This window comes from Bombina bombina, chromosome 6, assembly GCF_027579735.1.
Source record: "Bombina bombina isolate aBomBom1 chromosome 6, aBomBom1.pri, whole genome shotgun sequence".
NCBI lineage: Eukaryota > Metazoa > Chordata > Amphibia > Anura > Bombinatoridae > Bombina > Bombina bombina.
In genome coordinates this window covers 35835954-35857907 of record NC_069504.1, presented here as the reverse complement: position 1 = coordinate 35857907, position 21954 = coordinate 35835954, and the positions used below count along the sequence as shown (strand labels likewise).

The window sequence follows — 21954 nt, the reverse complement described above, 5'->3', positions numbered from 1 at the left end:
ACTGCAGCGGCCCCCAGTGGTATGGCAGCACCTTTTATCTGTTATACAAATGGTTTAAAGGGTGCAAAGCCCAGTGCTGAATATCCTTAAAGGGACATGAAACCCAACATTGTCCTTTCAGAATTCAGACAGAACATAATTTAAAAAAACTTTTCAGTTTACTTCTGGTATCAAATTTGCTTAATCCACCTTTGTTGAATGAGTAGCAATACTAAATTTAAAGCTATGGCGCTCTATGCAGAGCTAAATAAGTGTAGTTTCCGGCTTTCTATATAGATAATATTATTTATTACAGAATAAAATCAAAATCAAAATAGACAGTTGTAATATTCATAAAATTACAAAATAAAATAAAAACTAACAGCAATGTTGCTATTATACCATATATGTCATATATATTCAAATCACATAACTTGATAGTATGAAAAGAAAGGAACATTTTTCCAGAGCAATGTTAGGCTATGGATGTTTAACAAAGAAGCCGATTGTCCAAGGAGTCGATTGTGTGGACGCTGCAAGGAGAATCCGGGAATCCTGTAATAAGACAGGGGGATCCTTGTTACCAAGTATAAAGGTCACAGCTAAAAGGTGTTATTATTTACTTACACCGAGTGGGTGCTTTGTGTCCTCATAAGTGTCCCGTAGGATGTTTTGCTTGTTATAAATCTCCAAAGTTGAAAGTCTGTCAGCATGTGAGCAGTCTCTCAGGGAACTACGCTACTGTGTAGCGTGTCAGACTGCTTTGTATCAATCTCAGGTGTAGTCTTTTCAGGATCGTTGTGGCTACGGAAGCCGATGCAGGACAAAAAAAGGAGCAACGTGTTTCGGCAAAGGTGCCTTTCTCAAGCTCTATAGTTCACATTCTGTGCTGGCAATATATATGTCAGGGTGCCAGGAATCAGACTGAGACGAGAAGTGCAAAAATAATCACACCTTCATTCATAGCAAAAAATAATAAAAAGTCCACAAGTCAAATAACAAGCCAGGAGTCAAAACCAGAGCTGGTAGTCAGACGAGCCGATTCAGGAGCCAAAGCAAATAGTCAGACGAGCCGGAATCAGGAACAAGGAAAACAGCAGAGACAGGAACAAGTCAGGGATCAGGAACCAGGAAGGACGTCAGGCAGCCAGGCAATACACAGGAACTCTCACAAACAGGTCTGAGACAACGCAAAGGCAAAGCATACTGAACAGAGGCCCTTTAAATAATAAGTGATGACATCACAATTCTGAGACTGCATCCTGTCTCACATGGATGATGCACACCAGTCTGGCCATAAAAGGAAGTGTAGGAAATGAGCAGCATCCCCCACAATGCACCATAGTCAGGAAGAGAGGTGAGTAAAATGGCTGCCAGCAGCACATGGCAAACACAACAGGGAAAAAACCCTGACAGTACCCTCCCCTCAACGACCCCTCCCCCGCGGGAGGACAAAAGGCTTATTGGGGAAACAGGCATGGAAGGCATGGAGGAGGACGGGAGCATGAACATCAGAGGAGGGAACCCAAGAACGCTCCTCTGGACCGTAGCCTCTTCAGTGACCCAAATACTGTACACGGCCCCTGGACTAACTAGAGTCAACAATGCTGCTGACCTCATACTCCTCATGGTTGTCAACAAAGATAGGACGGGGACGAGGCAACACAGTGGTAAACTGATTACAAACCAATGGTTTCAAGAGGGAGACATGAAAAACATTGGAGATGCGCATTGCAGGAGGAAGGTCAAGAGCGTAGGCCACAGGATTGACCCGTCTGAGTTTTCGAAAAGGACCAACATAATGGGGAGCCAGTTTATTGGAAGGCACACGAAGGTTCAAGTTGCGGGGGGACTGCCAAACTCTCTCACCAACCTGATAGGAAGGTGCGGGCAGATACCTACGATCAGCCTGGAACTTTTGTCACTGCATAGAATGATGAAGGCAATCCTGAATCTGCACCCACGTGGAACGGAGTTGCCAGAGATGCTTCTCCAAAGCCAGAATACCCTGGGCAACAAGGATGGTTGAAACCCATAATTCGCCATGAACGGGGATAACTTGGAGGAAGCATTAATAGCACTATTACGAGCAAACTCTGCCCAAGGTAACAGTTCAGACCAATTATTGTGGTGATCTGAGACATAGCAATGGAGGAATTGTTCCAGAGCTTGATTAGACCGTTCCGCAGTCCCATTGGATTGAGGGTGATATGCAGAGGAGAAGGAAAGCTGGATCCCCATTTGAGCACAAAAGGAACGCCAAAATCTGGAGACAAACTGGCTACCCCTGTCCGACACTATCTCCTTGGGTAACCCATGTAAACGGAAGACCTCCCGGGCAAAAATCGAAGCAAGCTCCTGAGTGGTAGGCAGCTTCATCAAGGGAATGCAATGTGACATTTTAGAAAAACGGTCAACCACCATAAGGATAACAGTATTGCCATTGGAAACAGGGAGCTCGACAATGAAGTCCATGGAAAGATGTGTCCAAGGATGCTCACCATTAGCAAAAGGTTGAAGAAGACCCACAGGAAGACGTTGAGGAGTCTTATTCTGTGCACAAACTGAGCAGGAGGCAACATACGCAGCAATATCAGAACGAAGACCTGGCCACCAGAATTGTCGAGTGACAGACCAAATAATTTGGTTCTTGCCTGGGTGACCTGCGGCTTTAGGATAGTGGTAAGTGTGCAAAAGTTTAGTTCAAAGATTCTCAGGAACAAAACACTTACCACTAGGTTTCTCAGGAGGTGTATTGGTGTGTGCAGCCAGGATCTCCTCCCGCAAGGGAGAAGTCAAATTAGTACGTATGGTAGCCAAAATATGGTCAGAAGGTATAACAGGAGTAGGTACAGACTACTCCTTGGGCAGAGGGGAAAATTGTCGAGAGAGGGCATCAGCTTTACCTTTCTTACTACCAGGCAGGTAGGAGACCACATAATTAAACCGAGACAAAAATAGCGCCCATCTGGCCTGTCGGGGCGACAAACGTTTTGCTTCAGATAGATAAGTTAAATTCTTGTGGTCAGTAAGAATGAACACTGGCACGCTAGTACCCTCGAGAAGATGCCTCCATTCCTTGAGTGCCAAAATTATGGCCAGTAATTCCCTGTCGCCAATTTCATAATTGCACTCCGCTGGAGACAATTTCTTAGAGAAGAAACCACACGGATGCAAGGAACCACCAGGCGTAGGATGTTGAGACAAGAGGGCACCTACTCCAGTCTCAGACGCATCGACCTCAAGAACGAAAGGCAGGACAGGGTTAAGATGAGCCAGAACTGGAGCGGCAGCAAAGGCAGTCTTAAGACTATCAAAGGCCTTAATGGCAGTAGGTGACCAATGGAGTGGATCATTCTCTTTACGGGTCATGTCTGTGATAGGTTTGACCAAGGAAGAAAAGTTTTTAATAAACTTTCTATAGTAATTGGCGAACCCCAAAAAACATTGAATAGACCGAAGACCAATTGGGCGAGGCCACTGCAGAACTGGAGATAACTTGTCAGGATCCATGGAGAACCCTGCAACGGAGATAACATAACCTAGGAAGGTTACTTGAGTCTGATGGAACTCACATTTCTCAAGTTTACAAAACAGGTCGTTCTCACGTAGTCTCTGAAGAACCTGTGTAACATCAGAACGATGAGACTCAAGTGTGGGTGAGTGTATGATGATGTCGTCTAAGTACACCACAACACACTGTTGCAACATATCTCATAGGACATCATTAATAAATTCCTGAAAAACAGCAGGAGCATTACATAGGCCAAAGGGCATTACAAGATACTCATAATGCCCGCTCCTGGTGTTAAATGCTGTTTTCCATTCGTGACCCTCCTTAATCCTAACGAGATCGTACGCTCCTCTCAAATCAAGTTTAGTAAAGACTGTAGCTCCCTTGAGGCGGTCAAAGAGTTCTGTAATGAGTGGAATAGGGTAAGCATTCTTAATGGTAAGACGATTAAGACTCCTATTATTGATACATGGTCTTAACTCGCCACACTTTTTCTTCACAAAGAAGATGGCAGCCCCTGCAGGAGAGCAGGATTTGCGGATGATTCCCCGCGACAGAGCATCGGCAACATACTCCTCCATAGCACAATTCTCTGCAACAGACAGAGGGTACACCCGGCCCCGAGGAGGAATGGCTCCGGGTTGCAGGTCTATGGCACAATCGTAAGACTGGTGAGGAGGCAACGTACCGGCACGCACCTTGTCAAACACGTCTAGGAACTCTGGGTACTCCTCTAGCAATTGAGATACTGAAGAAGTGCACAAGACTTTAACTGGTTTCCGAAGACAAGTGGAAATACATTGCGGGGACCACGACAAAATTTCGGACCTGCGCCAGTCGAGACTGGGATTGTGCTTTTGGAGCCAGGGATAACCCAGAACAACCGGAAAATGCAGAGAGTTTATCACCTGGAACTGGAGGGTTTCAAAATGGAGAGCCCCAACAGCCAATGGACAACGGAGCAGTTTCGTGAGTAACGAGTGCGGGCTGAAGGGGCCTGCCATCAATGGCCTCAATAGCAAGCGGAATGGACCGAGGCAAAACAGGAATGGAGTGCTTTGATACAAAAGCACTGTCAATGAAATAGCCCGCAGCACCGGAGTCAACAAGAGCCTGAGTGACTATGGAGGAGTCCACCCAGGAAAGGACAACCGTGACAAAAGATTTCAGCTTAAGTGGTTCCGGGGACGAGGATAAACCACCCAAGGTCTGCCCCCGACAGGACCTTAGGTGTGAGCATTTCCCGGCCGTGTAGGACAAGACTTCAAAAGTTGGCCCTGTAACCCACAATAAAGGCAGAGACCCTCCCTCCTCCTAAAGGCCCACTCCACCGTGGAGAGACGCATGAATCCCAACTGCATTGGCTCAGCAGTACCTGGTGACTCAGGACCAGGAGGCATGGGAGGAGAGGGAGGCATGAACACGTATGAGACAACGGAACAGGAGGCTTCCGCAAGCGCTCCTTGAAAGAGGGCCTCTCTCTGAGTCTGATGTCAATTAGGATAAAAAAAGACACCAATGCCTCGAGATCCTCTGGTAAATCTCTGGCAGCAACTTCGTCTTTAATCGCATCAGAGAGCCCATGAAAGAAGGCGGCAACAAGGGCTTCATTGTTCCAACCTACCTCTGCGGCAAGCGTACGGAACTCAATAGCATACTGAGCAACAGATCTTGTACCTTGCTGAATGGAGTCGTTTAGCAGCAGAGGAGGAGCGAGCCGGAACATCAAATACCCTTCGAAAGGAGGCCACAAATTCAGGGTAATTTGAAATCACAGGTTTATTAGTCTCCCACAAAGGATTAGCCCAGGCAAGAGCTGTGTCAGAGAGTAACGAGATGAGAAATCCCACCTTAGCTCTGTCAGAGGGAAACGCCTGAGGTAACATCTCAAAGTAAATGCCCACCTGGTTCAAAAACCCTCTGCACTGAATAGGATCGCCTCCATATCGCTGAGGTAGAGGTGCAGAACCGGACATGCTCCTGGTAGGCATAGGTGCAGCAGCGGAAACAGGAGCAGCCATAACTTGCGGGACACTTTGGTCCAAATGTGCAGTGCGGGTCAGCAGGGTTTGAAGGGCTAGTGCAAATTGATCCAAGCTGTGATCCTGTTCATCCATCCTGGAAATGATGGCAGGTAAAGGTGGATTATTAGCACCATCAGGATTCATGGCCTTTGCGTAATGTCAGGGTGCCAGGAATCAGACTGAGACAAGAAGTGCAAAAATAATCACACCTTTATTCATAGCAAAAAAAAATTAAAAGTCCACAAGTCAAATAACAAGCCAGGAGTCAAAACCAGAGCTGGTAGCCAGACGAGCCAAGTCAGGAGCCAAAGCGAATAGTCAGACGAGCCGGTATCAGGAACAAGGAAAACAGCAGAGACAGGAACAAGCCAGGGATCAGGAACCAGGAAGGACGTCAGGCAGCCAGGTAATACACAGGAGCTCTCACAAACAGGTCTGAGACAACGTAAAGGCAGAGCATACTGAACAGAGGCCCTTTAAATAATAAGTGATCACATCACAATTCTGAGACTGCATCCTGTCTCACATGGATGATGCACACCAGTCTGGCCATAAAAGGAAGTGTAGGAAATGAGCAGCATCCCCCACAATGCACCATAGTCAGGAAGAGAGGTGAGTAAAATGGCTGCCAGCAGCACATGGCAAACAACAGGGAAAAAACCCTGACAATATACCCTCAGACATAGGAAGTTTCCTCCCATATTATTTACATATTAAATTGAAGGAGTATGGTAAAGAGAAACAACAACAGCAAATTTTCTACAAACATATCTGCATAAAAACAGTTAGAAAAATACATAAAAACATATTAAACCATGTATGTTTCCTTTTGGGATTACGAACATATTTATGGTCGTATATCAGCATTCACAATATGATGACACATGCGTCACTATAGATGCCAAAAAACTTTATGGAAGCACTTTAGCATAAGCATATTTCTCTGATTCTAAAGAAATAGCCCGTAACAGGCGAACAAAACAATATATGTATATATTTGTCATTAGTCAGTATATATACTTGGAGGCTAAAAATAGAAATTTGATATAAAGTATAAATAGATATAAAAATATATATAAAAAAAATGTGTGAGATATATATATATATATAAAATATATATAAAAAAATAAAAATAGATTAATTTATAAAAATGAATCAATTATATAAAAAATAATTCTAATTTATAGCAACTAAGAAGAGTGGGATCGATTCTAAAATTTAATTTTTTTTAGTTCTATGTGGATCTTTAGCATTTTTATATAATTGATTCTTTTTTATATAATGGATTCTTTTTTATATAATTGATTCATTTTTATAAATTCATCTAATTTTGTTTTTTTATTATATATTTATATATATATATATATATATATATATATATATATATATATATATATATATATATATATATATATATATATATATATATATATATATCACACATTTATATATATATTTTTATATCTCTTTATATCTTTTTATATTTTATATCAAATTTCTATTTTTAGCCTCCAAGTATGTATACCGACTAATGACAAATATATACATATATTGTTTTGTTCGCCTGTTACGGGCTACTTCTTTAGAATCAGGGAAATATGCTTATGCTAAAGTGCATCTATAAAGTTTTTTGGCATCTATAGTGACGCATGTGTCATCATATTGTGAATGCTGATATACTACCATAAATATGTTCGTAATCCCAAAAGGAAACATACATGGTTTTATATGTTTTTATGTATTTTTCTAACTGTTTTTATGCAGATATGTTTGAAGAAAATTTGCTGTTGTTGTTTCTCTTTACCATACTCCTTGAATTTAATATGTAAATAATATGGGAGGAAACTTCCTATGTCTGAGGGTATATATTGCCAGCACAGAATGTGAACTATAGAGCTTGAGAAAGGCACCTTTGCCGAAACACGTTGCTCCTTTTTTTGTCCTGCATTGGCTTCCGTAGCCACAACGATCCTGAAAAGACTACACCTGAGATTGATACAAAGTAGTCTGACACGCTACACAGTAGCGTAGTTCCCTGAGAGACTGCTCACATGCTGACAGACTTTCGACTTTGGAGATTTATGACAAGCAAAACATCCTACGGGACACTTATGAGGACACAAAGCACCCACCCGGTGTAAGTAAATAATAACACCTTTTATCTGTGACCTTTATACTTGGTAACAAGGATCCCCCTGTCTTATTACAGGATTCCCGGATTCTCCTTGCAGCGTCCACGCAATCGACTCCTTGGAAAATCGGCTTCTTTGTTAAACATCCATAGCCTAACATTGCTCTGGAAACATTTTTCTTTCTTTTCATACTATCAAGTTATGTGATTTGAATATATATGACATATATGGTATAATAGCAACATTGCTGTTAGTTTTTATTTTATTTTGTAATTTTATGTATATTACAACTGTCTATTTTCGATTTTAATTTTGATTTTGATTTTATTCTGTAATAAATAATATTATCTATTTAGAAAGCCGGAAACTGCACTTATTTAGCTCTGCATAGAGCGCCATAGCTTTAAATTTAGTGTGGTTTAACACACACTCAATTTTAATTGTATTCAAGTTTGCACATGGGAATATAGGGAAAGTTCCCTTAAGCTGTGGCTTTAATTGCATTTCTATCTAGCGCAGTAATCTAGTTCTCTTTTGCATTTTCTGAATGAGTAGCAATGCCATAGAGCTAACTGGTGAGCCAATGACATGAGGCATATATGTGCAGTCACCAATCAGCAGCTAGCCCCCAGTAGTGCATAGTTGCTCCTGAGCCTACCTAAGTATGCTTTTTAACAAAGGATAACAAGAGAATTAAGTAAATAATTAAGTAAATTAGATAATAGAAGTAAATTGGACAGTTGTATGCTCTATCTGAACTATTTATCTATAATGTTTTTGGTTTCATCTCTCTCCTCATTGAGTTATCGCCACCAGAGTTTCACACTACCTCTGCTGTGTGGATCTTCCAATGTAAATCTTAACCACTGCTCATCCAATCCTAACCCACCACTTGTGAGTGCCAATGACTTGATCCCACCTTTGTTATACCAAAAACTACTGATTTGATCCCATCTTACTGCTGTTATTATAAGCCACTGACCTGATCCCCCACCACTATTAACCCCAACACCCCAGACCTGATCCCACCTCACCACTATTAACCCAAGCACCACTAACTTTATCCCACCTCACCACTATTAACCCAAGCACCACTGACCTGATCCCGCACTACTATTAACCAAAGCGCCACTGACCTAATCCTCCCACCACTAATAACCCAAACACCACTGACCTGCTCCCCCCACCACTAATAACCCAAGCACCACTGACCTGATCCCACTTCACCACTGTTAACCCAAGCACCCCTGACCTAATCCCACCTCATCACCATTTACCCAAGCACCACTAACCTGATCCCCCACAACTATTAAACCAAGCACCACTGATCTGATCCCACCTCACCACTATTAATCCAAGCACCACTGATTGAATCCCCCACCACTATTAACCCAAGCACCACTGACATGACCCATCTAACCACTATTAACTCAAGCACCACTGACCTGATCCCCACACCACTATTAACCAAACCACCACTGATCTGACCCATCTCACCACTATTAACTCAAGCACCACTGACCTGATCCCCCACCACTATTAACCCCAAAACCACTGACCTGATCCCATCTAATCATTATTAACCCAAGCACCACTGACCTGATCCCCCAACACCACTATTAACCCATGCACCACTGACCTGATCCCACTCTACCACTATTGACCCCAGCACCACTGACCTGATCCCCCACCACTATTAACCCAAGCACCATTGACCTGATCCCATCTCACCACTATTAACCCAAACACCACTGATCTGATCCCACTTCACCACTATTCACTCTACCTCTGCTGTGCGGATGCCCCAATATAAATCCTAACCATCCAATCCTATCTCACCACTTGTGAGCGCCACTGACCTGATCCCACCTTTGTTATACCAAGAACTATTGACTGATCCAATCTTTCTGCAGTTATTATAAGCCACTGACCTGATCCCCCCCACCACTATTAACCCAAACACCACTGACCTGATCCCCCCACCACTAATAACCCAAACACCACTGACCTGATCCCACCTCACCACTATTAATCAAAGCACCACTGACCTGATTCTCCACTACTATTAACCCAAGCACCACTGACCTAATCCTCCAACCACTAATAATAAGCACCACTGACCTGCTCCCCCTACCACTATTAACCCAAGCACCACTGACCTTATCCCACTTCACCAGTGTTAACTCAAGCACCCCTGACTTAATCCCACCTCACCACCATTTATCCAAGCACCACTAACCTGATCCCCACACCACTAATAAACCAAGCACCACTGACCTGATCCCAACTCACCACTATTAACCCAAGCACCACTGACCTGATACCCCCACCAATATTAACCCAAGCACCACTGACCAAATCTCCAATGACCTAATCCCACTTCACCACTATTAACCCAAGAACTACTGACCTGATCCCACCTCACCACTATTAACCCAAGCACCACTGATCTAATCCCCCACCACTTAATCCAAGCACCACTGACCTGACCCATCTCACCCCTATTAACCCAAGCACCACTGACCTGATACCCCCACCAATATTAACCCAAGCACCACTGACCAAATCCCCGCACCACTGACCTGATCTCATCTCACCTAATCCCACTTTACCACTATTAACCCAGACACCACTGACCTTATCCCCCACCACTATTAACCCAAGCACCATTGACCTGATCCCATCTCAACACTATTAACTCAAGCACCACTGACCTGATCTCATCTCATCACTATTAACCCAAGCACCACTGACCTGATCCCCCACCACTATTAACCCAAGCACCATTGACCTGATACCATCTCACCACTATTAACCCATGCACTACTGACCTGATCCCACTTCACCACTATTAACCCAAGCACCACTGACCTGATCCCACCTCACCACTATTAACCAAAGCACCACTGACCTGATCCAACCTTACAACAATTAACACAAGCACCACTGACCTGATCCCATTTCACCACTATTAACCCAAGCACCATTGACCTGATACCACCTCACCACTATTAACCCAAGCACCACTGACCTGATCACACCTCACCACTATTAACCCAAGTACTACTGACCTAATCCCACCTCACCACTATTAACCAAAGCACCACTGAACTGATTCCATCTCACCACCATTAATCCTAGCACCAGCGACCTGATCCCACATCATCACAATTAACCCAAGCAACACTGACCTGATCCCCTCTCACCAACATTAAACCAAGCACCACTGACCTGATCCCATCTCACCACTATTAACTCCAGCACCACTGACCTGATCCCTCCCATCTCACCACTAATAACTCCAGCACCACTGACCTGATCCCACTTCACCACTATTAACCCAATCACCACTGACCTGATCCTACCTCACCACTATTAACTATGGATGGGTGAATGTTTTGCAACATTTAAAAAAAATAAACTGATTTTAACACATTTGTTCGTTTGTTTTATATTTCGAATGTTTGTACAACATTATAGCATTCATTTAATCTAATAGTATTTCGAATGCTTTCTTTAAATATAATATTCGAAATATGGAAAATTTTAAATAGAAAATTTGTATTGATATATTTGTATCTTTAATATATCAATTTACTATATTCCCTACCACATGAACTATTGAAGTTCGGGAATAATGGAACCTCCAGCTGTAAGGATCCAAACCCATAAGTATTCTTTCCAATCACAAAAGCCAGCCCTTAGTAATGAACTCCCACCCACAAAGGAATGTCCCTCCATTAGGACCCAAACACTAATTATCCCATAACCCCTAAAGACTCCACACATTATTACCTCCACCTATAAGGGGCTGCCACTCTAATACCACTTAAAGGGACAGTAAACTACTTGTAATTACAGCATTTGTCTGCAGTCTCCCAATTAATTAGCATATACACAATTTTTAGACTTAAATTACAGGAAACAAGTGAAAAAATAAGGAGCATATTGTACAGTTTTCTACTGTGCACAATTAAGCATTTTATATCACAATCTAAAGGTGTTTACTCTCTCAGGACCTTTGGGTAAATTAACACCCATCAATAAGGAAATTGACACCTATCAGTCCCCATCAGCCTAATTCTTTTCTTATCTATCTAGTTCTATTATAGCTGTCTCAATAAATAAAGATTTATACATTATTGCATAATGCTTACTTGTTGGACTCTTTTAGATACATCTCTATACAACATCATTGGCTAATCTAATCTAATGCTTTTATAATGTTGTGTACTTAAAGGGACAGTTCATTTATATATATATATATATATATATATATATATATATATATATATATATATATATATATATATATAGTGCTATATATGCTGCAAATTGCTTATGCTCACAGCTCTTAAAATTCAATCACAGTCCTATAAAAACCATGCAAGGTCCAAGAGTGTCCCTTTAAATTTTTCCACCCCTACCAAATACCCTCTATCTTCATAACTTTATTTTGTTAGATACTAAAGTGGCCATTTTCCTTCATTTCGGTAAATCTTTTCTCCTTTATATTATAATATATTTATTTTTTGGGTTTGCTTGTTCATTAAGTTAATTCAAAAGCATTAAATGCAAGGCGTGATTATTTACTCTATTATGATTTTGTACTGTGCAATTTTAGAGCTAATTACAATAATATGAAACTGAGGTTTACTATACAAGACCCATGAGTGGTCTTTATTTCAGGAAACCTTCTATTTTTAAAATTATTTTCTATGTATATGAGGTACAAAGTGGCCTCCTGAGCACGTTTAGAAGGTTTACTGTTGGTTGGTTGCTATCTAACAGATGTATATTGGAAATATTTTCTAATGATCTTTTTTTATTTGTTCAGTGTTTAAGTATAGATTAAAGGATTACTTTCTGTTATAATTTTTAAGCTAAACAACTAACATATTAAAGTTAATAAACATTAATTAAAACCTACTGACCTATATTTTCTCCAAAACGAAGTTTCATAACGTTCTAAAAGTTATATCTTTTATTTGCCGATGATGTCACGTTATCCTGCCCACTATTTTCAGCACTGCATGTTCAAAATACTTAAACCAATAACTTTGTGTTTAAAGCGCCATTTTGGAACCTAGGTATTGTAAACGGATTGGTACAGAGCAAAGGATACCCACGGTGTGGGTTTGGAAAACAATTAAATTTGCAGACAAGATTTCTGATATACGGTAGAGATATGTTAATGAAATGCTATTGATAAAAAGCATATTTGGGGTAGTTAGTTAGTAACAGGCATAGAAAATATTTACTTACAGTGGCCCTTTAAGTGAAATATATTAAGCATTTGATAGACAATGATCCCAAGCATACCTCATATTCCCCCAAGGCTTGGTTTCAGAAGTCCTGCAAGATTCTACAGTGGCCATCAGTCACTTGACTTGAACCCCATAGAAAATCTCTGGTGGGATTTGAAGAAGGCAAACCCAAGAATATTAATGGACTGGAGGCCATTGCTCATGAAGAATGGGCTAAGACTCCCCAGGAACACTGCCAGAAGCTGGTGTCTGGCTATGCATCTAATTTGCAGCAGCACATAACAGCAAAAGGGTGCTCTACTAAGTAATAAAGATGCTTGCCATGAAGGGGATGAATCATTCTGAGACTGCACAATTCATTAAAAGTTGCATTTTCAGTTACATTTTGGAAAACCACTTGAATCATTTGTTGTGTTGAGCTTTTTCAATTGCTTTTGTTTGATTTGTTCATTGCAAACAGCTGAAAGTCTGTACATTTTAACAATAAACCTGATTGCAATGGGGGTTGAATAATTTTGATTACAACTGTATGTATATATATAAAATCTATTTAAAAATAAAAAGAACATTTTCTTCTAAGTAAAGTGTTTCTTAACACACCTTTGGCTTTAACGAACCCGACCTCCAGATGTTTGCATGCCTGAGTCTTTCACTTGCGCATTTTATTTTCAATTTGTAATACCAGCGCAAACATAAGAACGTTTTTGATTTAACTTGAGCAGTATTAGCGCTCACCAGGGCTAATATTTTCGCGCTCCACTTGTAATCTAGCCCCAAGTGAGATCCAACTTGATTATTTCTCTAGAAAAACAAAATTATAGTAGACAGAATGTTTTTTATTTGCTCCATTAATGATTGATATTTCCATTAATCTAGGCAACCACAATGAGGCTCCAGGCTTTAGCCAAGTATGAGATCAGCACTCCTCTTGATAACTGGGATATGAGCGTCACAATTGACTTTCCAATGTCATACCTAGTACCGATTTCATTCCATATAACTAAGGAAAATTACAAGCAAAGAAAAACTGCAAGGGTAATTATAGTGGATGTTTAGTGAGGTTGTCATTGCACTGTGTTTGTCTGGTTAGATGGCTCTCTGTTATGTCTAAGCAGTTGATTGGCACTGTGTTTGTCTGGCTAGATGGCACTCTGTTATGTCTGAGCAGTTAACTGGCACTGTGTTTGTCTGGTTAGATGGTACTCTGTTATGTCTGAGCAGTTGACTGGCACTGTGTTTGGCTAGATGGCACTCTGTTATGTCTGAGCAGTTGACTGGCACTGTGTTTGTCTGGATAGATGGTACTCTGTTATGTCTGAGCAGTTGACTGGCACTGTGTTTGTCTGGTTAGATGGTACTCTGTTATGTCTGAGCAGTTGACTGGCACTGTGTTTGTCTGGCTAGATGGCACTCTGTTATGTCTGAGCAGTTGACTGGCACTGTGTTTGTCTGGTTAGATGGCACTCTGTTATGTCTGAGCAGTTGATTGGCACTGTGTTTGTCTGGCTAGATGGTACTCTGTTATGTCTAAGCAGTTGACTGGCACTGTGTTTGTCTGGTTAGATGGTATTCTGTTATGTCTGAGCAGTTGACTGGCACTGTGTTTGTCTGGTTAGATGGTATTCTGTTATGTCTGAGCAGTTGACTGGCACTGTGTTTGTCTGGCTAGATGGCACTCTGTTATGTCCGAGCAGTTGACTGGCACTGTGTTTGTCTGGCTAGATGGCACTCTGTTATGTCTGAGCAGTTGACTGGCACTGTGTTTGTCTGGTTAGATGGTACTCTGTTATGTCTGAGCAGTTGACTGGCACTGTGTTTGTCTGGCTAGATGGCACTCTGTTATGTCTGAGCAGTTGACTGGCACTGTGTTTGTCTGGTTAGATGGTACTCTGTTATGTCTGAGCAGTTGACTGGCACTGTGTTTGTCTGGTTAGATGGTACTCTGTTATGTCTTAGCAGTTGACTGGCACTGTGTTTGTCTGGTTAGATGGCACTCTGTTATGTCTGAGCAGTTGATTGGCACTGTGTTTGTCTGGTTAGATGGTACTCTGTTTTGTCTGAGCAGTTGACTGGCACTGTGTTTGTCTGGCTAGATGGCATTCTGTTATGTCTGAGCAGTTGATTGGCACTGTGTTTGTCTGGCTAGATGGTACTCTGTTATGTCTGAGCAGTTGACTGGCACTGTGTTTGTCTGGTTAGACGGTACTCTGTTTTGTCTGAGCAGTTGACTGGCACTGTGTTTGTCTGGCTAGATGGCACTCTGTTATGTCTGAGCAGTTGATTGGCACTGTGTTTGTCTGGCTAGATGGTACTCTGTTATGTCTGAGCAGTTGACTGGCACTGTGTTTGTCTGGCTAGATGGCATTCTGTTATGTCTGAGCAGTTGATTGGCACTGTGTTTGTCTGGCTAGATGGTACTCTGTTATGTCTGAGCAGTTGACTGGCACTGTGTTTGTCTGGTTAGATGGTACTCTGTTTTGTCTGAGCAGTTGACTGGCACTGTGTTTGTCTGGCTAGATGGCACTCTGTTATGTCTGAGCAGTTGATTGGCACTGTGTTTGTCTGGCTAGATGGTACTCTGTTATGTCTGAGCAGTTGACTGGCACTGTGTTTGTCTGGCTAGATGGCATTCTGTTATGTCTGAGCAGTTGATTGGCACTGTGTTTGTCTGGCTAGATGGTACTCTGTTATGTCTGAGCAGTTGACTGGCACTGTGTTTGTCTGGCTAGATGGCACTCTGTTATGTCTGAGCAGTTGACTGGCACTGTGTTTGTCTGGTTAGATGGTACTATGTTTTGTCTGAGCAGTTGACTGGCACTGTGTTTGTCTGGCTAGATGGCACTCTGTTATGTCTGAGCAGTTTATTGGCACTGTGTTTGTCTGGCTAGATGGTACTCTGTTATGTCTGAGCAGTTGACTGGCACTGTGTTTGTCTGGCTAGATGGCATTCTGTTATGTCTGAGCAGTTGATTGGCACTGTGTTTGTCTGGCTAGATGGTACTCTGTTATGTCTGAGCAGTTGACTGGCACTGTGTTTGTCTGGTTAGACGGTACTCTGTTTTGTCTGAGCAGTTGACTGGCACTGTGTTTGTCTGGCTAGATGGCACTCTGTTATGTCTGAGCAGTTGATTGGCACTGTGTTTGTCTGGCTAGATGGTACTCTGTTATGTCTGAGCAGTTGACTGGCACTGTGTTTGTCTGGCTAGATGGCACTCTGTTATGTCTGAGCAGTTGATTGGCACTGTGTTTGTCTGGCTAGATGGTACTCTGTTATGTCTGAGCAGTTGACTGGCACTGTGTTTGTCTGGTTAGATGGTACTCTGTTTTGTCTGAGCAGTTGACTGGCACTGTGTTTGTCTGGCTAGATGGCACTCTGTTATGTCTGAGCAGTTGATTGGCACTGTGTTTGTCTGGCTAGATGGTACTCTGTTATGTCTGAGCAGTTGACTGGCACTGTGTTTGTCTGGCTAGATGGCATTCTGTTATGTCTGAGCAGTTGATTGGCACTGTGTTTGTCTGGCTAGATGGTACTCTGTTATGTCTGAGCAGTTGACTGGCACTGTGTTTGTCTGGCTAGATGGCACTCTGTTATGTCTGAGCAGTTGACTGGCACTGTGTTTGTCTGGTTAGATGGTACTATGTTTTGTCTGAGCAGTTGACTGGCACTGTGTTTGTCTGGCTAGATGGCACTCTGTTATGTCTGAGCAGTTTATTGGCACTGTGTTTGTCTGGCTAGATGGTACTCTGTTATGTCTGAGCAGTTGACTGGCACTGTGTTTGGCTAGATGGCATTCTGTTATGTCTGAGCAGTTGATTGGCACTGTGTTTGTCTGCCTAGATGGTATTCTATTATGTCTGAGCAGTTGACTGGCACTGTGTTTGTCTGGCTAGATGGTAATCTGTTATGTCTGAGCAGTTGAGTAGCACTGTGTTTGTCTGGTTAGATGGCACTCTGTTATGTCTGAGCAGTTGACTGGCACTGTGTTTGTCTGGTTAGATGGCACTCTGTTATGTCTGAGCAGTTGACTGGCACTGTGTTTGTCTGGCTAGATGGTACTCTGTTATGTCTGAGCAGTTGACCGGCACTGTGTTTGTCTGGTTAGATGGCACTCTGTTATGTCTGAGCAGTTGACTGGCACTGTGTTTGTCTGGCTAGATGGCACTCTGTTATGTCTGAGCAGTTGACTGGCACTGTGTTTGTCTGGTTAGATGGCACTCTGTTATGTCTGAGCAGTTGACTGGCACTGTGTTGGGTGTGAGTTGGCTATTGGCAGTGTGGGATGGCAGAGTTATGCGATGTGTTGTGTGTAGCGAGAAGGCATTTTGCTGTTGTTGAGTTGGCTTGCACTGTGTCATGGGAGAGGACTGGCAATGTGCTCTATGTGTGTAGAGGAGGCTGACAATTCAGTTGTATATGAGGAGACCAATGGCACTGTTATGTGTGAAGCAGATACTGCTCTGCCATTGTGTTGTGTGGGGAGAAGATCATGCTGTGTGTGAGTACTCAAATGCTATCAATGGAGACAGCACCCATCCACCTGGGACATGGATTTATCAGGGACTGCCAATCCCAGTATATACAATGAAAAACTATGGAATACAGCATATTATCAAAAATAATACAACTTTTTTATTGCTTCCACATGATGGGAAAAAGGACAATGTTATAAGCCCTATGTAGGGAGTTTGATTAGACTTTATTTTTGTAAAGTAATTTTCCAGTACACGGTCTCTTTAAAATTGTATTATAGACTTTTTCTCTGTAAAAATTGCTAAGTGTGTACCCGGTTGTATCCTGAATTGATGTATATATTTAAAAATATGATCTGTTGGAGTATTTGAGCAGATTTTTTTTTCTATTAATTGTATAGGTGTACATGACTAAGAGCCCAATATAAGGCTTGAAAAATTGTCTTTTTCCCATGATATGGAAGCAATAAAGAAGTTTTATTATTTTTGATTCCATTGTTTTTCATCATGCTGTGTGTGAGGAGAGTGTTGGCACTGCAATGTGTGAAGCAGATACTGCGTCTGCCACTGTGTTGTGTGAGGAGAGGGCTGGCATCATGGTATGTGTGAGCGGAAGCTGGCACTGTATATAGGAAGCATGGCATGGTGTTATGAGTGAGCGGAAGCTGGCACTGTATATAGGAAGCATGGCATGGTGTTATGTGTGAGGGGAAGCTGGTACTGTATATAGGAAGCATGGCATGGTGTTATGTGTGAGGGGAAGCTGGCACTGTATATAGGAAGCATGGCATGGTGTTATATGTGAGGGGAAGCTGGCACTGTATATTCGAAGCATGGCATGGTGTTATATGTGAGGGGAAGCTGGTACTATATATAGGAAGAATGGCATCATGGTATGTGTGAGCGGAAGCTGGTAAGATTGAAATCTTCTGGGAGGCAGCTAAGGCTGTTATAAGGGGAGAAATTAAATCTTACCTCTGCAGTTGGAAAAAAAAAATTATTTTTCGAGAAATGCAATTAGCAGCTTTTATAGAGACGAATCCTCTGCTAACTGGGATAAATACTGCAAAGACAGAAGGGAAAGGGATATCTTTTTAAAGCAAAGATCACATGAGGAGGAATTAAAAATTAACCACCAATTCAGAGGTATCCATGGTAATTCGGCCAAACACCTAGCTAAATTAGTGAAAATAAGAAAAAATAAGAATCTTATTCTAGCTATTAATGATGAAAATACAAGATATACAGATCCAGAGGATATTAACAAAACCTTTTTTAAGGTTTTCCAACAATTATACTCTGAATCAGAGGTTAATGATGATAATCTCACAAAGTTTTGGTCACAAATTAATATACCCACGATAACGGAAGAAGAATTGAAGATATTGAACCAGCCTATTCGAGAGGAGGAGGTTATGGAAGTCATTTGTGGTCTACCAAAGTAAATATTATACACATGTTTTGGTCTTGTCCGAAAATCCGACAAATTTGGCAAAAGATCTGGTACATAATAGGTATGTAAATGTATATCTCAGCGCCGACTAAACCTTGTATGCCCGGAGTGGTGGTACCTAGCTGCCACCTAGGGTGAATTCAGTGAGAGTAATGTATCCAAGCGCCAACAATGGAGGCTAAGGTTAAGGTTAAAATTTCAATGTTTATTCAAGATATTCCTCTATATAGTAAATGATGGTGTGATTGTAATATAAAAAATGATTAAAATGTATTAAAACACTTTAAACCAATGGTAAAAATTTAGTTAAAAACGCAAGGATCCTCGCTAAAAATAGTTAAAAACAATAAACTATAATCTTACACTTTATACGGGGTATTCATATATATAAAAAAATTGCAACAATTTACAACAATATTGTATGTGAGTGTGTGTGTGATAGCTTGCGCTCCACACTGTGAACTATGTCCAAGTGGTGATAGGTGTGCTTAAAAAACAAGCAGAGGAAATCAGTCCTGTGAAAAAAATAATATAAAATGTCAATCCTGTGACCAAAATTAAATGTCAATCCTGTGACCAAACTTAAATGTCAATCCTGTGAGAAAAGAAATCCTGTGAAGGAATAAGAATAAAAATATAAAAATAAGAAAATAGAATGCTCTTTGGAGACTGAGCTCTGTGCAAGTCTTGATAAAGGCCTAGGCAAGGCCGAAACGCGTAGACCTGGTAAGCTCTATTCCACTAGGAGGGTACATTGGAAGAATTTTCTACACATTGTTATTATTTTTTTCTCCACAGGTTTTTTATCGTTTGGCAGCATTTGTTTGTTATTCCTACTGTATTGTCTCTATTTTTGCTTGGAGCTCAGTCTCCAAAGAGCACTGTTCTTCTTCTTTTTTCTGCACAGAGCTCAGTCTCCAAAGAGCATTCTATTTTCTTATTTTTATATTTTTATTTTTATTCTTATTTTTGTTTGCAACACATATCACGTTGTTTGGATATCTTTCACATAGAAGTGATTCTTTTTTGCACAGGAGTGGAATTTTTTTCTTCAACAGGATTTCTTTCTTCAACAGGATTGACTCTCATTGCAACATTATTCCTTCACAGGATTTCTTTTCTCACAGGATTGACATTTAATTTTGGTCACAGGATTGACATTTTATATTATTTTTTTCACAGGACTGATTTCCTCTGCTTGTTTTTTAAGCACACCTATCACCACTTGGACATAGTTCACAGTGTGGAGCGCAAGCTATCACACACACACTCACATACAATATTGTTGTAAATTGTTGCAATTTTTTTATATATATGAATACCCCGTATAAAGTGTAAGATTATAGTTTATTGTTTTTAACTATTTTTAGCGAGGATCCTTGCGTTTTTAACTAAATTTTTACCATTGGTTTAAAGTGTTTTAATACATTTTAATCATTTTTTATATTACAATCACACCATCATTTACTATATAGAGGAATATCTTGAATAAACATTGAAATTTTAACCTTAACCTTAGCCTCCATTGTTGGCGCCTGGATACATTACTCTCACAAAAGATCTGGTACAGGTATAGTAAATTATATAAGGATACGACTCAGTTCATAATGGAAGATATATTCTTTTTAATAATCCCAGAGTCTAGAACCAAAATTCAGATCAAAACTCTAAACACTATTATTTTGACAGTGAGACATCTGATTTTGAAGAATTGGAAAGACCGCACAGCCCCAAGTTTCTCAGTTTTTCTGAAAGAGATACAGCATCAGATCCTATTTAAAGCTTATCACACAAAGTTTTTAAATGATACTAAGATAAAAGGTTTCCTTCTGGAGTGGCTCCCTATAATTAAAGCTAATCCTTTTACAATCCAGAGAGTCATACTTACCCCGTTTTTGAACTCTATCCCATTTGCAGAACTGGTTATTTCCAACTTATTTCCCCCTGCGTGGTTAACGCGGACTAGGGAAATCGGCCCTTAACATCATCTTTTATTGGAGTCAAAAATCTAGGGTTTAAGCTTGTATGAGGCTTACTGGGCGAGGGGAGAGTCGGGACAGTGGAGGAGAAGAAGAAGTAACCATTCCCCATCCCCCCTTCCCCCTTTTTTTTTTTTTTTTCTTTTTTTTCCTTTTTGTTGTTTTGTCTTATTTTTGTCTTATTTTATTATCTCTCAAAGAAAATTACTATGATAACAGTGCATAATCAGTGCACCTGATCTCTTCTCTATGATCTTTTCAGGGTAAAACTGTTTTATTTTTATTTTTTGTGTTAAGAAATGTTAGAGTAAAATTAGGCCAGGTACTGTATATATAAAGCATGGCATGGTGTTATGTGTGAGGGGAAGCTGGTACTGTATATAGGAAGCATGGCATGGTGTTATATGTGAGCGGAAGCTGGTACTGTATATAGGAAGCATGGCATGGTGTTATGTGTGACAGGGAGCTGGCACTGCATATAGGAAGCATGGCATGGTGTTATGTGTGAGAGGGAGCTGGCACTGTATGTAGGAAGCATGACATGGTGTTATGTGTGAGGGGAAGCTGGCACTGTATATAGGAAGCATGGCATGGTGTTATGTGTGAGAGGGAGCTGATACTGTATATAGGAAGCATGGCATGGTGTTATGTGTGAGAGGGAGCTGGTACTGTATATAGGAAGCATGGCATGGTGTTATGTGTGAGAGGAAGCTGATACTGTATATAGGAAGCATGGCATGGTGTTATGTGTGAGAGGGAGCTGGCACTGTATATAGGAAGCATGGCATGGTGTTATGTGTGAGAGGAAGCTGATACTGTATATAGGAAGCATGGCATGGTGTTATGTGTGAGAGGGAGCTGGCACTGTATATAGGAAGCATGGCATGGTGTTATGTGTGAGAGGGAGCTGGCACTGTATATAGGAAGCATGGCATGGTGTTATGTGTGAGAGGGATCTGGCACTGTATATAGGAAGCATGGCATGGTGTTATATGTGAGGGGAAGCTGGCACTGTATATAGGAAGCATGGCTTGGTATTATGTGTGAGGGGAAGCTGGCACTGTATATAGGAAGCATGGCATGGTGTTATGTGTGAGAGGAAGCTGGTACTGTATATAGGAAGCATGGCATGGTGT

The 21954-nt window shown here is 41.2% G+C and overlaps 1 protein-coding gene across 3 annotated transcripts in view; it reads left to right on the top strand.

Annotated features, from left to right (window-relative positions):
* Positions 1-21954, top strand: part of LOC128662561 (complement C3) — a 568605-nt gene that overhangs the window by 449126 nt on the left and 97525 nt on the right. For all 3 annotated transcript variants that reach the window (XM_053716362.1, XM_053716361.1, XM_053716360.1), the window contains one exon: positions 13793-13951. In XM_053716362.1, coding sequence (XP_053572337.1) covers positions 13793-13951 — 159 coding nt within the window. The remainder of the gene's footprint in view (positions 1-13792; positions 13952-21954) is intronic.